The sequence below is a fragment of the Diadema setosum genome, chromosome 6 (assembly GCF_964275005.1).
Source record: "Diadema setosum chromosome 6, eeDiaSeto1, whole genome shotgun sequence".
NCBI lineage: Eukaryota > Metazoa > Echinodermata > Echinoidea > Diadematoida > Diadematidae > Diadema > Diadema setosum.
In genome coordinates, this window is record NC_092690.1 from 7230240 (window position 1) to 7249729 (window position 19490).

The 19490-nt window shown below is 39.2% G+C and overlaps 2 protein-coding genes across 2 annotated transcripts in view; both read right to left on the bottom strand.

Annotated features, from left to right (window-relative positions):
• LOC140230210 (guanylate cyclase soluble subunit beta-2-like) overlaps positions 1-5309 on the bottom strand; it is a 46780-nt gene extending 41471 nt beyond the window's left edge. Inside the window, exon 1 of the mRNA XM_072310390.1 lies at positions 5301-5309. Within this exon, the coding sequence (XP_072166491.1) occupies positions 5301-5309 (9 nt within the window). The remainder of the gene's footprint in view (positions 1-5300) is intronic.
• A 9461-nt stretch (positions 5310-14770) lies between these two features.
• The window catches only part of LOC140229412 (cell adhesion molecule DSCAM-like), a 49363-nt gene continuing 44643 nt past the window's right edge, over positions 14771-19490 (bottom strand). The window contains exons 29-33 of the mRNA XM_072309663.1: positions 19325-19447; positions 18446-18796; positions 17367-17598; positions 16398-16648; positions 14771-15264 (exon numbers count right to left, since the gene is read on the bottom strand). Of these exons, the coding sequence (XP_072165764.1) occupies positions 14879-15264; positions 16398-16648; positions 17367-17598; positions 18446-18796; positions 19325-19447 (1343 nt within the window). The 3' untranslated portion in view covers positions 14771-14878. The remainder of the gene's footprint in view (positions 15265-16397; positions 16649-17366; positions 17599-18445; positions 18797-19324; positions 19448-19490) is intronic.

Below are 19490 nucleotides of genomic sequence, written 5' to 3' on the forward strand. Positions count from 1 at the left end.
AACGACACAGTATACCTGTTACAGCTGGATATTGTTTTGACGAACTGTCATTGTTCCTTTTTTCTTTTTTCTTGCCATCAGTGTTGTTGGCTCTAGGGAAATTTAACGAAAAAATACAAAGTGAAATTGAAAAGCATGAAGTTACTCTTCAAACCCTTCATTTTATCATTTCTTCTTTCAATGATTCACCTGGAAAAATTTATGTTCCTTCTTCTTCACAAGTAGTCTCACAAAGTAAGACCTAAGAAGGAAATATTCGCGGCGATGGCTGCCAATACCCTCACTTTTAAACTTATCATTTATACATTTGGTATATGTAACCTGCTGGTGTTAATCTATAGGAGAATTCCGGACCAGGAATATACTAATTTCTAAATGAAGAGTAAAATTCTACAAGCACCCTAAAAATTTGATCAAAATCGAATCAAATGTGAGGAAGATTTGGTAATTTTTGCCAAGCACATCAAGTAGTTGTGAAATAGTGGATGTGACTATGCAAGGGAGTGAGCTTATGATGTCATCGCCTCACAATTTTCTATTGATATTGCACAAAAAAGTACATACCATTCTTTTGTGATGTCATTTCAGGCTGAATAACTCCAAGAACAACACCAAAAAAAAAAAAAAAAAAATCAGACAAAATTATGTCCGGATTTGAGACTGAACCATAAATGCGTTTTAACCCCCCCCCCCCCCCTCCCCTTTCCCATCATCATCAACTCACGTCAGCTGACATCATCAACTCACTATTTGCATAATCCAGTTCAAAAACCGTTTGTGGAAACTAGCAAAAGTTCGCTTTCAAAATTTTCCCATTTTTTTATACGAATTTGCTCATTTTATTTTCTACTCATATGGTCGAGGTGATAATTCAGCTTTTAACTATTTGCGAGGTACTTATTATACACTATACGAAATGTTAAAGAGCATAAAATTCTAAAAGGAATTGAAGTTTATTGATGAAAATCGGTTTTAAAATGAATGAAATATACAAAACAAAGTAAAACAAAGCGATCCCTTAATGAAAGGTGGGTCCCACATTTTATTAGGATCTTTTTGCTTTATATATCTCAGCCATTTCAAAACCATTTTCATCAAATAAACTTTGAATTCCTCTTAGAATTATGATATGCTCTTTCATATTTGATGAGAGGTTTCTCATTATCTCAAAAAGAAAAATCATTTAAAACTGAAGCTCCATTTCAAGTGAAACTGTACCATTCCTTTATGAGACATGTATCCCCTTTTTATTTCCCGTATATTTGAATTAAACATTGTCCGTTTTTTTTTTTCCAGATTGACAGGAGGTATCCGTAACATAACCTTGAGTCTTGTATGTACATGATATCGTACAAAAAAAAAAAAGATGGTTGGCCCCTTTGCCGTTCGTTATACTGCAAAATTAGGTATAACGTCGCCATGGTAACAGAGAGACATACAATTCAGCCAGGCGTTTTTATTATTAAAGGTAATCCGCAGACTAAACCAAGGACGAGATGAAATTGAATAGACATCAATTCGCAGGCGAACTGCCGACAGTCACGAACTTTAATTTTAGACAGAAAATAATGTCTTATTCTAGGCAATGTTAGGTGGCGCTGTATTTTGTGTGTTTTTTCTTCTTTTTTTTTTGTCTCATCTTTATTATAGTGAGTGGTGAAGGAACAAAGACTCTTTTATCTGCATGATCTGAATTAGTACTTGCGTCAACCTGGAGACACGCAATGAAAACAATATATTACTCAGAAAATCATACGATTCATTGCATTAAATGATAGGATTATACGTGTATCATTGCAAGGACATGGCAAGTCTGTTCCTTCGTGCGTACCTTGAAGCTGCAGTAGAATGAATACACAGATGCTAAACAAGAGCTAAAAATAGATTCGATGTTCTGTGTTTTAGTTGATTGTAATGATCTGATGACGCGGTAGCGTATATCTTGTGTCTGATTTTATGAAACCAAAGGAGAAGTAGAGCATGTCGTACAGGGAACTGCTTTGATAAGAACTGACACAACATTAGAAGTGTCCAGGCCATAGATGTGATTTCTTTAGATTACATTGCTTTTTATTCCAGAATACTTTTGCTTTTTCTGCTGAATACAAACGTTTAAGCGTGTTTACAAACAATGTGTTTCCATACGATCTTCTTTTATAGTCAGTGACAATGACGTGTTAACAAACATCCTCCACAAACAGCGCCCTCCTTCTACTAAAAACTATTCGTACTTTACAATTTTTAGATTCACTAGTGCTACATACAGTACAGTACAAAACAAGCTTCAACGTCTTGGACGAAAACATACCCTAAAAACAAAAAATCGAAGTTACATTCAAACGCTGTAGAGTCTCCAAATATTTATTCTCTACACTGTGTCTAGAGATATTAAGTAGTTCCATACGGAAATGTGCCATGCCTCCACGCACATCGTTCTACCTTAAAGGGACTGTACAAAGCAATATATGTTGACTTAGTTGATTCACAGTACCCTGATCATTACTTATATGTGGAAAAGATAATATCTGATATGTGCCATAATTTATGTGGTCAATTATTTTTCGTCTTCTTCAGATTACTTGGATACGCCCTCAACGACCTTCCAAACCAAGATTCTGTCCATCATTGGTATAGTGCTAGACACAAACGCCATTAGAATGAACTTTTCCCTAGACTAAGCGTACTTGCATGTTTCCTTTTAATGCCCTTTGTTAATCATATCAGTGACATGAAAGTATGTAAGTTATGCTCAATTTAGGCAAAGGTGCATTCCAAACTATTGGATTAATTATATAAATTATCATATGATATTACTGACAGAATCTTTGTTTGGAATGTTTGCTTTTTTACGCATATCAAAGTAACGTGAAAAAAAAATAGTAGAAAATTATTGTGAAGTATTATATTGCTCGTATTCACCATTTTCAGCTTTACATCTTTCTCTTTTAAAGCCGGGTACAAACCACAGGACGCAGGTGTACTTTAAAAGTTCGTTTAAACTCATTATTCCAGCTTCACACCTATCATGTAAACACAGCGTCAGACCGTCCTATACGGCCGTATTTGATTAAAACGAATGTATTGTGTGGTTTTTTTTTTTTCTGCAAGGATATCCTTCCATTATTTCTTGCCTCGTCTAAACTTACACACACACACACACACACACACACACATCTCTCTCTCTCTCTCTCTCTCTTTCTTCTTCCATGTTACTAGATCATTATAACAATGTCAGCACCTTTCACAACGCACGACATAAAAGATGAACAGGATTATAACAGTCATCAAAATGTTACCTGTATGCTACAAATCTGACCACCCCCACCCCCACCCGCCTTTATACCCTTTTGTTTGTTTACTTACGATGCATCTATGCAAGGCATTAAGTTAGTTTACGCAGGTACCTCTACCAATAATTTTGGAAAAAGACACAAGGACAATAGGGCTTACAACGTCTATACATGGCGGAGTCTTTATGCGTCAGTAACCACAGTTTGATGACTGTGTAAATTACTTTCATCTATGAACATCATAACATAATGTAAAACAGACGCCTTTAAGTCATGGAACTACGATTTTCATGATACAATGTCTTCTTCAACTGTGAAACATCGAAGAGCACGAGCAAGAGTCGAAATCTACGTTACAAAAATATGATATAAAATTATATTGCATGGCACAAACCGACGCTTCATTATAATACAATACTCGCAGGTTGTGATGACATAATTACGTTCGTCTCAAATGCCAAGCCCCCGAATGGGTACGTGGAACGCCAAGTTGGAAACATTATTGTGTAACTGTATTTCTCCTCGGCTAGCAAATGTCCTTGCACAGGTTTTCATATTTACACACGACTTACAGTTTTACGAACAAATAAAGAGGATCATTTCGATCCGAACATTTACAAATAGGCAGCAAAATTTCATTTAGGCAGTCTTTGTAGTATCTAAATAAGATCGTAATTTTATTATCAGTATACGAATGTTCGGTTTTTTTTCGTTACTCAATTGAGCAGTTTCACCGGAAGAAAAATACTATGCGGTACAGAGTCTTTTAAACATGACGTCATAAAAATGGCATGAACAGCATTATGTGTGTATGAATACATAAGTATATCACAATCATGTCTATAAGATATGTACATGTATGTGTGTGTGTGTGTGTGTGTGTGTGCGTGTGTGGTCTGTGTTTATGTATAAATATTCGGCTTTCTGCTGATCTTCAATAAAAAGCAATAAAAGTTTCCTTTAAAAAAAGACCCATGTGCTTATACAATCCATGATACACGCTTACAAATCTGCGTCGTACAGGACAAATATAAACGTTATGAATACATTTATTTTCTACACTGTATGCAATACTTTTTTAACGTTATCATTATTAGTATTCATTTTCATTTTCATTCCCAGGTTCATTTCCAGGTATCATTTTAGGCACCGAATTTGCATGAAACAAAACGTTCTTTTTCTTCTATACTACTCGGGCTTCAAGCTTTTCTTGAGAAGCAGTTTTCCCCACTTGTGTATTTAGCTACATGAAAGATACCACACATACATTGTACGTCTTTTATCATCATTCCGTGTATTAATAATGTCAGTTTCTATGTGCAAATGTCAGGGATACAGTGTGGTTCAAGCATTCAAGTGAATTGTGTTTCGACCTTCCCACGGATGAGCCGTGAATACCAGCCAGCGTAAGCACAAATTCTTTGCTATCGTCAGTTTCTCTGACTAGGGAGCACCATCTGTCCCCTGATTGGTCAGTTTTGCTCTTTACGCGCCCAGCAGGGAAAGAATCAAACAAAAAGCTGAGGTGACGTGTATCGCCAAATGATAGAGAAAATAAGACCATTACAAACTGATTCTGTGTCATGCGTTCCGTTGCTTGATACTTAGAGAGGGAAATGAAAATGGATTGCTCCTTCTCCTGTTTAATAACAAATGCCATTGTAAGGCCTCCGATTGCAATACAATTCGTCTAAACCTACGCATGGAGTCGGCAATATTGAGAGAAACAGAGAGACAGGGCACAATTAATGTCGTTCAATATCATTTATCCCTGCATTCACCAAGTTGACATGTGTGTCGTGTGCATTTCGTAAGGGAAACATGCACAAAGGGTACGCACATAAACACAGAACAACACACACACACACACATAAAAGGCACACACAATGTGCACATTCAACTAGTAAGTATCGGGTTGTCTGCGTGTCTATATGCGTTGAACCTTTTGAGTGTTTTCCATTAATTTTCATTCGACACGCTATCATTTTCTTCAAGAATTTCCGCACTCACCCGCTCCATTGCTTGTAGATTTTTCGCAATATCTAACATATCTGACAAATTAGAGAAGAAAAAAAAAATATGATACATGGTCTGCTTGAAGGACTAGTATGAAGGACTTTTTGTTTTTCTTCTGTTGCATTTCTCCAGACTACCTAGCAATGCATATTGCATAGGCAATCTAATTTTCCCGCGACTTTGTCGCACCAATATTCCTTTGTCCCACTGATTAATGTTGGTAGTTGATAACCAAAACCTGAACAGTTGTTGTTTTTCTTTCTTTCTTTCTTTCTTTCTTTCTTTCTTTGCCTCTTTCATTAGAACGTGATCATTATCATTCCAAAGAGAGCGGAAATGAGATCGTGATATGATAAGCCGAAATCTATTTGGGAAGGATCGTACGCTTTACACGAATGAGTGACTGGGCGTGGTCAATCACTTTGGATGGTATGAAAAAAAAAAAGAATAAGATTACAGGCACTAATGAAATAATTATTGGCATTTTTCAGACTTCATTATTAAATCCCACGCAGTCGTTTCATACGATTATGTTGTTGTTGTTTTTTTCTTATTCTCCTTGTCCTATTCGACAAGGACACTTTACACTGTAGAATACAACGCATTTGATTTAAAACAAATTAAAAAAAAAAGAAATGGAAAAAGACTTCATTTACGGGAATTGAACAAAAACAAATCAACTCTATGTCCCGAATTCACAAATGTTGCTTAGATGATTATATGCCGTGATTTCAATATGGGGAAAATAGGCGAACTATGTACATGTAGGCCTACATGTCAGCTTGTGTTCAATATTGGACTTCTTTTTTTAGCATAAGCAATGTCTTGCGACTTTCAAAATTTGCATCTTCAAAGGACTAGACTTGAACTACTCCTGTGAAATCCGGCCAAAGTAAAGAATGAGAGAACGCAATATCACGTGACCTCGAAACAACATGGACGTACTGTGATTTGAGCTCCGTAACTACGAGGTAAAATCCACCTGCATCGTTGTTTATGGCGTTGAATATTCGACCAAATTATGGACAATTGTAACAATTCTGACACTTCTTCAAGCTCGAGGTCATATTTTCTGAGAAACCGTTCGTTTAGCCAGCAAAATCGCAACGCTGTTTCTACCATGTCCACAAAATCACGCAGCTACGCCACGGAAGAGTCTCTGACTCAACTCCGTACCACGTTTGACGGTTTCGCGCAACAAGTCTTGGATAAGTTGGACAAAATGAATGATGGAATGGCAGAGGTACGTCGAGAGATCAAAACCATCAACGATACCCTTGCCGAACTCCAAAAGTCAGCCCAGGATTCAGCAGATAGGTTGACAGACATCGAGAACAAGAAGTTACCTCAGCTAGAGAAAGACAGGAAGAAAACGGAAAAGGATCTGTTTGATGCAATGACAGCAATGGAAATACACGACAGGAAACAAAATTTGCTGTTTTATGGGATTAAGGCCGAAACCCAGAATCCTACATCCAACCAGGCACTGCTGGATATTCGTGGCGCCATCAAGCAGCTTGGCTTCTCTGACGAAGAAACCTCCGCGATGCTTTTCGCGAACGTACATCGCCTGCCTCGCAAACCCCGACCAAATCTCACAGGACCCAGTGGAGATACCCCGAAGACCCCCGACCCGATTATCGCGCGATTCGTCTCGATGTTTGATAGGAACGCCGTTCTTCACGCTTTTGAGACCAGACATCGTTCGCCTGAGACCCGGCCATGCTTTAACGTGAAAACAGACCTCCCCCCAAAGCTCAAAGCCCGTCGCTACGAACTTGAATCCGCCGCGTACAAGCTGAGAAAGGACCACGGAAAGTCTACACGAATCCGCTTGGTAGGAACCCAACTTATCCTAGAGTCACGCGATAAGGGCCAGAAAACAGCGCCATGGGACCATTACATTGAATAAGTGGTGAGAGATTTTCATTTCTGATTCTTCTTCTTCTTCTTCTTCCGATAAAGTGCTGCCCTCAAATGGTCGAGGATGAACGCACTGCGAGAACATGCGCATACGCTGCACCGGGGCAACAGAAATTTGAAATCAGGTGAAAAATATTTACAGGTGCGAGTAAAAATCTCTGGATGAAGAGTTACATCCTACAGAGTTCCCTCAGCGCAGTTTTGAAGGCGATGAGGGATGGGTATGTGGCAGGATCAACAGGCAGGCTGTTCCAGTCCCGGATGGTGCGTGGGAAGAATGAGTTGGCATACGCTGTAGTACTGGTGTGGGGGATAGTGAATCGGGAACAGTGTCCTCTGGTAGATGTTGAGAGCTGGGTCAGGTAAGTCTGCCAATGGATGTCAACCAAGTGATATCTGATCTTATACATCATCAGCAGACGATTTTGGGAGCGACGTTCCTGCAGCGGAGGCCACTTGAGATGATCCAGCATGGCTGTGACGCTGCTAGATCTTTCGAAGTCGCCCGTGACAAATCGAGCTGCACTTCTCTGAACCTGCTCAAGCTTGTGTATGTTCCGTTGTGTGTGCGGATCCCATGAAGTCGCTGCGTATTCGACAGTTGGTCGGATGAATGTTGTGTAGACAGCTTCTTTGACTTTTTTGCTGCTATGACGTAGGTTGCGTGAGAAGAAGGCTCGAGTACCATTGGCTTTTTTGGTGACGGTATCCACATGATTGTTGAAATTCAATCTTGAATCGATATGGACACCCAGGTATTTGGTTGAGCGGACAACTTGTAGTTGTAGATTACCAGGTAGTTGTCAAATTCACATCTAGTCTGAGTCTATTATGTGATATCATAGCTATTTTTCCCAGCACTCTGCTTGTTACAACAATCCGACGCCATTTTTTTTCTTTTGTGTGTAATTCAGACTAGATTTTAGATTCAAATTATACAAGCTATAGATCTAAATGTCACACTTCAAGTGAATTGAACAACAGGATAACTGCATCCGTATGATACTATAGGTAAATTTGATTTACATTGAACGTTGCTGATATTCATGCAAAGTAGGCACATTTATTTTATTCTCTTGAAATAGCAGCATATAACACATGATATTTGTCGTAGTTGTTGCTTATAAACAAATGTAACAGCATAATATTCTGATACAGGTGGATTGAACCTCTTTTGTTGTTGTTGTTGTTTTTTAAGCTCAATCAGTACCCGTTGAGGCCATGGTTTTGTGCGTTCGTATCGTGTCGGTAGCATTCTTTATTTCATTTTGTGAATCCCTGTGCTGTACAAATTTTGAGTTTGTACCTGGAGTTTTACCTCGTACACAGGGTGACGATATGACAATGTTCCACTCCCTCTATTCTTTAGTGACAGCAATTTACTTTGCAATGTATGAATCCTTCTCACTGGTAAATGACCGGGTACCATTTCTCGCACCTGTTATACGATATGTAAATGCCATGCGCCGTAACCAAATTTCATGTATTCACATTAAGCCCGAGTCACCCGAGCAACCTACCTTCCTTTTCATCAGCATTCGATTACGTAACACTGATTGTAAGCAAGCATTGATATTACTCATGCACACTGAGTACTTGTTGATAGTGTTCTTTGCCATTCGTGAATTGCGTGGTAGTCATGGAGATGGAATTCTCTACACTTTTGCAATCCGTTGTGTTGATTCCCCGATAGTTCATCATAATGGATAGTCTTCCAATGCAGTCACTGTCAAACGATGATTTTGTAGAAGCAGTTCTTGCCAGTAATTATACTACATCTCACAAAACAAATGAGGTGTATTTTCAGTCTGATGTTATTCATCGTTTACATGAGCAAATGCCTGACTTACATTTAATATATGACGAAAATGATGCAGCTGTACCTCATATAACCACTGAATATGTTTTACCACAACAACTGGTACACCGCGAAACTTTTTCTTCACGTAATAGTTTTTCTGTAATGCATCATAATGTGAGAAGTTTAAGTAAAAATTTTGATCAATTAAAATTACTTTTAAATCTTTCATCAGTTACTTTTTCAGTAATTGGTCTTTGCGAAACTTGGTTGCATGATCCGCTTCATTCGCTGGTATGTATTGACGGTTACACTTTAGTTTCAAAGGATAGAACACGTAAGCATGGTGGTGGTGTGGCCTTGTTTGTTAAAGATGATGTCAAGTTTAATGTTATGGAAACATTTTGCCAAGTTTCTGATATGATTGAATGTGTCTTTATAGAAATTGTTATACCGAATGCGAAAAACCTTATAGTTGGAGAAATTTACAGGCCACCAAATAGTAATTTTAACGATTTTGTCGGTGTACTGCAAACTATACTTGACTCTCCCTCTCTTATGAACAGGCATTGTATATTGATGGGAGACTTTAATGTTAATTTATTTTGTTATAATGAAAAGCCCCAGTGTCAGGAATTCTTAGATACAATGATGTACAATTCATTTATACCTTGTATCACGAAACCAACAAGGGTTTCTGATACAACTTCGTCACTAATTGACAACATATTTACAAATTTATCTCACGTTGCTGATCAAGGAATCATTGTTTCTGATATATCGGATCACTTCCCTATATTTGTGACGTTACACGATATTTTTGAAAAAGGTAAAACAAATTATAATAAAAAGGGATTTCGAGTAATGTCACAGCAACGTATAGAAAGTTTTAAAATGAGTCTTGATCATACCGACTGGTCTGCTGTTTATAATATGAACGATGCTGATATAGCGTTTGATATATTCAATGAAATTGTTTTGCGTTTATATGATGCTCATTTCCCAGTCTCATCGATCAAATTGAATTATAAAAAAATCCCAAGAAGTCCTTGGATCACCAAATCAATTTTGAGATCTATAAATCGTAAAAACAATTTATTTTATAGATATAAGTCTAGTGGTACAGAAGAAGCAAAACGTAAATACTCAGCTTACCGAAATACTTTGACTTCTGTGCTACGCAAAGCAAAAAAAGATTATTTTTCTGCACAATTTCAAATCCATAAAAATGATATCAAGTCTATTTGGAAAGTTATAAATGATGTATTAAAAAAGAATGATGGAAAGAAACTGGGAATTGATAAAATAATACAAAATGGAACGATAATTGATGACTCCCGTGGTATTGCTGAAGCATTCAACACGTATTTTGTGAATATTGGGTCAAATTTGGCCAGAAATATTCCTTTAACAGAAAAAACATTTCATTCATTTCTTGTGAATCCCAATCCTAGTTCTATATTTTTCACGCCCGTAGATGCATTGGATGTCATTGATATTGTAAATAATTTTAAAGCTAAACAAAGCTCAGGCTATGATGGTATTTCAATGTTTCTTCTTAAACAAATCATTTATGAAGTAGCCGCACCTTTGACCCATGTATTCAATTTGTCTTTAATGACTGGTGTTTTTCCTAGTAAAATGAAAGTTGCCAAGATTATTCCTGTTTTTAAGAAAGGCAGACAGGACGACCTGGGCAATTATAGACCTATATCTCTTTTATCATCATTCTCCAAAGTACTTGAAAAAGTTGTCTACTCCCGAACTATCAAGTTTTTAAATGACCATGATATCTTAGTAGACACTCAATTTGGTTTTCGCAAAAAACACTCGACCTCTCACGCTGTTTTGTTGTTAATAGATAAAGTTGTTCAAGCTATCGAAGCTAAATCTCACACTGTTGGAGTTTTTCTGGACCACTCCAAGGCGTTCGACACAATTGATCATGAAATATTACTGTACAAACTGTCTCATTACGGGATTCGTGGCAGCGCCTTGGAGTGGTTCAGAGATTACTTCACAAATCGATCACAATTTGTACACATTAATGATTCTGATTCAAGCACAGCAAATATAACGTGTGGTGTTCCACAAGGCTCCCTCTTGGGACCACTTCTTTTTATTGTGTACATAAATGATTTGCCCAGGTCGTCAGCACTCCTTTCTTTCCTCTTGTTTGCGGACGATTCAAGTCTTTTTTTGACGCACACAAATCCTACTGAGTTACTTGATATGCTTAACTCTGAGTTGAATCACGTCAATGATTGGATTCAAAGTAACAAATTATCCCTAAATCTAAACAAAACTAATTTTATGGTGTTTAGTAATACAATCACTTGTTTACCTGGCTCAATTTCAATCACAGGAGTAAACTTACAACAGACAAATTCAGTCAAATTTCTTGGTCTTTTAATTGATTGTAAATTATCTTGGCAGGAACAAACAAATCATTTATGTAAGTTATTATCAAGAAATTTGGGTGTTATACAGAAGCTTAAGCATGTTTTCCCCACATATATATTACGTACCTTATATTCGACTTTGTTATTGCCGTATCTTCATTATAGCATACTAGCCTGGGGGAATTGTTCCAATGTACGCCTGGAGTCTATCTTTAGAATACAAAAGCGAGCTGTAAGGATTATCAATTGTACCAATTATTTAGCACCGACAAGCCCTCTGTTCAAAAGTAATAACCTCTTAAAGATTTTTGATATATATTCTTACTCCCTTGGGATATTTATGTACCAGTTAACTAAAGACGAATTACCTTATGCTTTCACTCCCATGTTTGTAAAAAATAAAGTTATACATTCCTACCCTACAAGACAGGAAAATTCATTTCACTTTTCTCCCGTGAGAACTGCATTTGCTCTTAAAACAATAGTACATACAGGTCCAACATTCTGGAATAGCCTTGACTCCGACATTACTGAATCGTTGTCATTGAATTGTTTTAAACGTAAACTAAAAAAATCCCTTGTGCAGGCTTATATCTAATAATACAACATGCAATTTTATTTGAACTCCCTCTTCTTTATCAGATTCGTTGTTTATCATATGTATTCCATGTTTGCCTTTTGTTTTTTTTTTATTACTGAGTCATTTATGTCAAGGCTATTCCTGAATTAATGAATCATTATGTATCATGTGCGTTTTTGCGCATTCTTACAGTTACGTAACTGTGTTGCTCGGGTGACAAGGAGTCTTGTAAACGCGTTACAGGTGGTTACTTTGTATTTCGCTATGCTTTCGTATATCTTATTCCTTTCTTTTGCTCTTTTTGCTCTCTTTTCTTTTACGTCCCTTTCCTTCCTTTCATAGTTTTCGTTTCTAGGTTGTTTAAGAAGACCAACACTTTCATATATACAGGGACCTATACATTACAAGCTTTGCTTTTTAGTAGGTCCCCACACTTCATGTTTGTTAAATTGTCTTCTCTTGTATTTTTTGTAATTTACGACGCTATGTTCAGTCTTATGTTCAATCGATCGTATCATGTTTGATGTTTTGAAATGTGGAACAATAAAACCAAATCAAATCAAATAAAGTTTGCGATGATCCATTATGCTTATTCTAATACCTTGGAAATCAGCTCATAAAAACAAAGATGGCAACATATGGCAAACATATCAAATTCGGTTTTCCACTCATTTGTTCTATTCTCAACAATCTCTTGTCCTGTCTTCAGTGCAATCTACGTTGTTACTTTTCATTCTGGCACTCATGACCATCCATTTGGTCATTTTCGGTATGCATGAAGTGAAAACGCAGTTCTTTCGAAGAAAACTAACAATTTCTTTTCTCTCCTCCCCCCCCCCCTGTCTCTCTCTCTCTCTCTCTCTTTCTCTTTATCTTTCTTTGTGTTAGCACCCACCTCGTATGTATTTCGACAGGCGACTGTGCTACCTCAAGCTTTAAAGGGATCGTGTAGTTTTGGTTGAGACGTAATTTCGGGTTTCTAACATTTTTGGTGAGATAATGAGAAACCTCTTGAAATATGAAAGAGCATGTAATTCCATGGGGAATTCAACATTTATTTCATGAAAATTGGCTTTGAAATGGCTGAGATATCCAAAACTGTGCGATTCTAATAAAATGTGGGACCCACCTTTTATAACGATTGCTTTGTTTTACTTTGGTTTTGGATGTTTCAGTCATTCCAAACCCGATTTTCATCAAATAAACTTTGAATTCCTTTTAAAACGATATGCTCTGTACTATTTCATAAGTGTTTTCTTGGTATCTCGCAAAATATTAAAAGCCCAATTCTCATCTCCACCAATACTGTACCAGCCCTTTAATTATTGGCACTGAGTGATATTTCGTCCCATGCGAGATTAAGTAGCTCACTGCCTCACTCCACTTGTGACGTTGTGTCTTTTTGTTTATTAAAGACAATCAAGTGACGTTTCAGGTAGTCCCTCATTCCGGTAATGATCATCGGAATCATGGTGGGAAAAGAAAAAAGACTAACACACACAACCAAAATTTCCACATTATCCGTTCTGCGCCACGGCCAAAACTGTTAACATGGAGTATAACACCCCCTTCGAACACGCTGCGGACTGGAAAAGGAGCTGTGACGTCACAAGAATGGTGGATTCCAATGGCTGCTATGGCCGGACGTCCTTACCATACACGAACAAAACAGTGGCAGTGATTGGTTAGTTTCATCTTCTTTTCTTCCCATACTATAGAACGCGTATCCATGCCACCCCGGATGTGAATGCGTTGCTGGTTGTAGATGTTGAAGTTGTTGTTGGTGTTGTTGTTGTTGTTGTTGCTACTGCTGCTGTTGTTGTTATCGTCGTTGTTGTGTTAATTTCATGACATTATCCCATAAACAGTGGCGCCGTTGGTGACATCGGGAGCCTTACACATCGAGTAGAAAGGGACGACGTGGTGAAAAACAGGACAAAAATAGACCCTCATTGCAGTTACACACTCACTTGAATACTTCTTGCAAGTTAATATTAAGACAGTGATAACCAGTGAGGATTACGCCGACAATTACGGCAGTACTCTGAATATTGAGGACCACAACCGGTCACCATGCACAACACAAGGGTCAAAGTCTCGCGCGTAGCGATATGTCAGCGTCCATTCGTGTCCATCTTAGTAGAAGGTTGTTGTTGTTATTGTTGTGTTGCTAATTTCTGTTTGCTTGTTGCACTTTCACGTTGCTTGTTTCACATTCACTTTGCTTCACAGCTTTGCTTCACTTTCAACTGACTCTGGGCGTTTGTGCAAATTTGCACAGCTCTAGCTTCCGAACGTGTTGAAGGGGAAATGCCCAGTTGTGGCTACACTTTTTTTTTCATTACAGTTTGTACCAAGTTTCTGTGAACTTTGTGCTTTCCTCGCTCGTAATATTCCATGAGAGGTTTGGTTCCAGGCAAACTTTTCGTCAGTCTCGATTCTATGTACAAACGTCGGTGTATAATGCGGGCCCGTGCTACAAGGCCCGGTTGACCTAGTACTCCATAAGATGTTCTTTTCACAGGCATCGTGCAATAGTCCGTCAGTACTCTTCGGGCACGGTCGCGAGCCTCGCTGTAGGCTGTGCACTGTATAGCACGGCTATAGAACTGTGTATCCAGTCGCCTCTTGTTGAATACACATGCATGTAAGATACACACTACCATTAAATGTGTTCATCACTGCATGTGTTCTTCATCCGCAGTTGCCACAAGATTACTTCATCGGTAACATCGTCGGTCTTTATTCGACATGACATGATCAATAATATCAGCGGCAGTGTTCTGGCTAGATTGTGCGGTCATTTGGGGTTGTGACGTCACGCCTCAACATCGCGCACAATTCTCAAGTGGTCGTTGAAGTGGTTGCATCATACCACAGATATATGTTCCTGGACCTGATCGCCAAGTGGGCTGGCCTTGCTGCACTCGTCGATGACCTGGATCTCGATCTCCTCTTCGACCTCCATTTCGTTGCCCTCCGGGCTGCCTCGCCGTTTTGGCGGCAGCGAGGGTGGTGGTGGCGGCGGAGGCGGCGACGTGGAAGGCGGGTAGTTTAGCGAGGTCAGCACGATGGGTTTACACGTGCGTGGATCCTTCTTGGGGGATTCCCCCTCCTCGCGGATCTGCGAAGGGATGTGGTAGCTGACCTCGGGATGAACGATCTTCACGCCGCCCGCCGATCCGGGGTGACGCTTGGTATTCGTGTGTCGTAGGTGGCGCCCTCTTTCCGGGTCACTTATAGAACCAGGGGGCACTGAGGTAAAAACAAAAAAAAAAAGACAAATGAACTGATTTAAAACAATACAACAAATGGAAAGAGAAATCATAAGAGCATACTGGACTGGTTAGTGCATACTCCCGGTATCTTTTTGTTCAATCTATATTGATTACATTTTGTGATGTTTAAAATACTACAGATAATGGTTCTGTTGTAACCACTTCATGCATATAGACCAAAAAATTGGGATGCATCCTTGTACAATTCAATGACTCTGAAAAGGAATGCCTTTGAATGTTCTTGCTGGAGCTTATTCCACCAGTAGATCGTTGGTTTCTAAAGACTACGCCATCCGCCACCTAAATATAAATCGGCTTGTTTAGGTTTTTTGCATAGATGAAATAAATTATCAGCTATTTATGTTTCTTGTTCTTGATTTTCCAGAATTCCTGGTAATTTGGAGAAAAAAAAAGTTTTATTTTTTTTTTTGATATAATTATTTTCTCTATCTGGTTACAAAATTATTACCTTTCTGAGTCAACCAGATTGATACAGCTTTGACTTCTTGTCGTTTCAGCCTGTCACAGCCAGTGAAAGCGTGTGATGGCTTTTTGGTCCTGTGAGTTTGACTACCTGAATACAATACTCAGACAAAGTGATACAGAACTGGACCAACAAGCCATCACACGCTTTCACCGGCTGTGAAATTTGGGGGCTTGTCCGGGAGTTGCACTGCTTGAATGCATGGTGTCAGACATTGCACTCTTATATATTTCGATCTGTATGCAATACGGTATAATTTGTAAGAGCGTTATCTCACAGGAGACCTGGAGATTAGTGTCCGTTCCGTGACAGTACAGACAAGACAAGACATCACACGCTTTCACCGGCTGTGACACAGGCGTTAAGTCAGTGAAGCCCTTTTCTGGTTCTATAGTGTTCGCACTGCATGAGACTACTCTTTAGATTAAAAGTTTCGGTCATTGGTTCGAATCTTTCCTTGCACGTTCAGTCTTGACAATAATATATCTTTGGCCATAATGTCTTTCTGGACTAATGTGCATAAATGTGTTCCTGGCAATGCTGCAACAGTTTAAGCACGGGTACGTGAGGTCGAAATGTCTTCAAAGTGTCTTCAAAGAAAATGAAACGACAATTAGAACACTTACTGTGGTCATTCGGGTTCCATATGAGCTGCGGTCGGCAGCGCCGCCTGTAGTGGCCGTAATGCTTCCTCGGCTCCGCGTCGCTATCCGTGACGCCGCTGTGCGCCGCACTGAAGCTGTCGTAGGGCAACGAAATGTATCCTTCGGAAGGGCTCGACGGGGCTCGGTAATGAATCGGATGAGATCGGACAGTCTCGGGAGAGCTGCTGCTCGGCGTGCCTCGATGGTGGCGAGCGGCCGCGTGTGGACCAGCGCTGCGTGATACAGAGCAGGAGAGAGGGATGGAGAGAGCAAGAGAGAGACGGAGAGTGAAGAAATGGAGACAGAAGAAGTAGATGCTTGAAGTCGGAAGCAAGTTATGTGCGCATGGCATTCGATGTACCATTTGATTACTAGAAGAGGCTGGCATATTTTGTGAGAAATTCGATTCTTTAAGATGATAAATGGCAGTTTAAGGAATGTTACCCATTCAAGCAATTTTCAGTCGATTAACTTTATAGTTACTGATCTATCACTACTCTCTACTTTGCCATTACAATTAAAAATCATTCAATTTCTTATTGATCTACACCTCATCATCTCTCCTACACACTTTTCAATTTTTGAGTCTTTATTCATTATCAATACTTCAGGTCAAAATAATGGAATCCTTTCCATACTCAAGCGATTCCATTCTTGGGATGAGTTATTGGGGATACCGAGTGCCTCCAGCCATGGGTCTAAAACATTAATAGTCCGTGAAGAAGAATTTCAATATTACCAAAACATTATTATGTCAAAACTTCCGTGGATTAATTTTCTTCGCGTGTCACTCTGCTCCAGTAAGCAGAACATTTTATTGACATGAAGACCTGGATTGCATGTTACCATTCTTTCGAAAAAAAAAACCTTATTTCCCTCTCTGTTTCGCTTGTTACCTCTCTAAAAAGCATAGACAAAAAAGAAAGGCAAGTGCATATCAATGCAACTTACTGTCTGTGTTTTCTGCTAGGAATACGTGCTCTAATGACCGGGCGTGCTGTGATGTAACCGCGTCGGGGCACACGTCGATTCGACCGGTAGCGACTCGGTCTGTACACGTGGATGGTGCTGCCTCGTTCCGACGACTCGACCTCGAAATCGACGTCGCTGGATTCCTCACTCGATCGGACGAGAGACGGTGATGTGGTGAGTGACATGCGAGCGCGGTCTCGTGGTCTGGCGCCTGAAACAGTGTGGAATGCATTTGTAATCAAGTGACTCTTGTAACTCTGAGCGAGCGAGCTACCTTTTTACAGCAAAATTTAGTGAACATAAAAACTATAAGCGATGTTTTAAAAAGTCTGAAGTTCGTTTTGCTATTATTCATGATGTTTGCGAAAGTGTGCATGGAAACCCATTGGAACCGCTGTAAACAATCTGCTTTAGATTTGATACTTTGACATACATCAGTTATGCTAAGGACGTTGTTCACTGAATTAAGACTGATCATGTTATAAATCTTTTTACAGTGGTTATCCGGTTTTAAAACTTTTTTTTTTATAAATTCACATGTAATGCAAACAATAATAACTTAGTGTTGATGTACCTTTCAAATTCGTAGCCCTTTTATGGCCAAAGGTGGCATAACCCAATTGTTTTCTATGAGCAATCGGGTTGGGCTAGGATTAACCAATAACTTTATATTACTTTTACGCTGAAATTTTCCTCCTTCGAAAATTGGCCTTTCAGAATTAGTTGATTGCGAGATTTCTTATTCCCATTTCGAAGAAAATTTCAATCTATGCTAATCGTTTCGCTTGACTCATAAATTTTCCATTAATTTGAACATTATACTGTTGATTCCCCCACGTGTTATATATTTATTGCATCTTGCATGATGTAACTTGCGCTCATTGTAATGTTTGTATGTATTTTTTACCCTGTGGAAATAAATGAATGAATGAATGAATGAATATTAAGCTTACTATGTATAATATACATAGTACAGGTGTATTATTAACACCGCCTTCAAGAACAATGGTCTACACAGTTATAATACACCATATCAATATTGAACAGGTCATGTTTACCTTCGAAAGTATACGCGTATCTCCTAGGGGCGTAGTGGTTGCTCTCCGGAACGGTAGGCATGGGCGGTGAAGCCGTAAAGTTGCGTATACCGTGTTCGATGTCACTGTTGGTGACGGCCGCGTGGTCGCGCGAGGCGTGCGAGGCGTGCGATCGCGTCGAGCTCGTGCGCGACAGCGAGGAGTACTCGTCGCCGCGCCTCTCCCGCTCGCGTTCGCGTTCGCGCTCGCGTTGCATGAGTTCGAGCTTGGCGGCCTCGATGCGCATCCCGTTGGTGTAGGCACGTTCTAGCTCCTCGCGATTTGACGACTCGTTGGTCGTAGACAAGGATCCGTTACTAGGCCGTTTGTTACCTATGGGACCACGAAAAAGAAAAAGGATATAATTTCCCGCAAGTTCTGTGGACAGTGTCTCCAATAACCTATGCAAAGCAAATGCATGTTAGCCATGATCATCACTTCAATATCTAAATCTATGTCATATGCTTTAGAGCATCTTTTTTTCTGCTAATTTTCTTTAAATTACTTGAATCAGTGCACATAAAAGAATATTTCAAAACCAAGAATTTGTAGTTATCATGATCTGTCAATCACAGGTGCATTACTTATATACCATGATTAACAAAAGACATTATAAGGCAACTTCCAATATTATAGACTGGGCCTTACTGCCATGCATGTTTTGAAGCACTGTCGCTTGTTAAACATAATAATTGGTATAAATGTATCAGTGATTGACAATCACAACGAGTGCCACGCGGTACTGATTTAACTAACCTGAAATCAATTTACAAATTTAATACACCGTTAATCATAATACATCGTAGTGTTATGGTGAGGCACGTGCAAATGAAAGTAAGCCAAAAAGTACATCCGGGTTACCTCTAGACGGCGAGGAAGAACTCTCAGGTTGTGACCCGGGTCCATCCGATTTACTTCCGGTTGTTATACGTATGGGTCTGACGTCATCGAGACGCGCGTACGTGTGATATCGTCTGCAATAGCCTACACGGTAATAGATGAGTATGAAAAAGGAACAACATGCGGT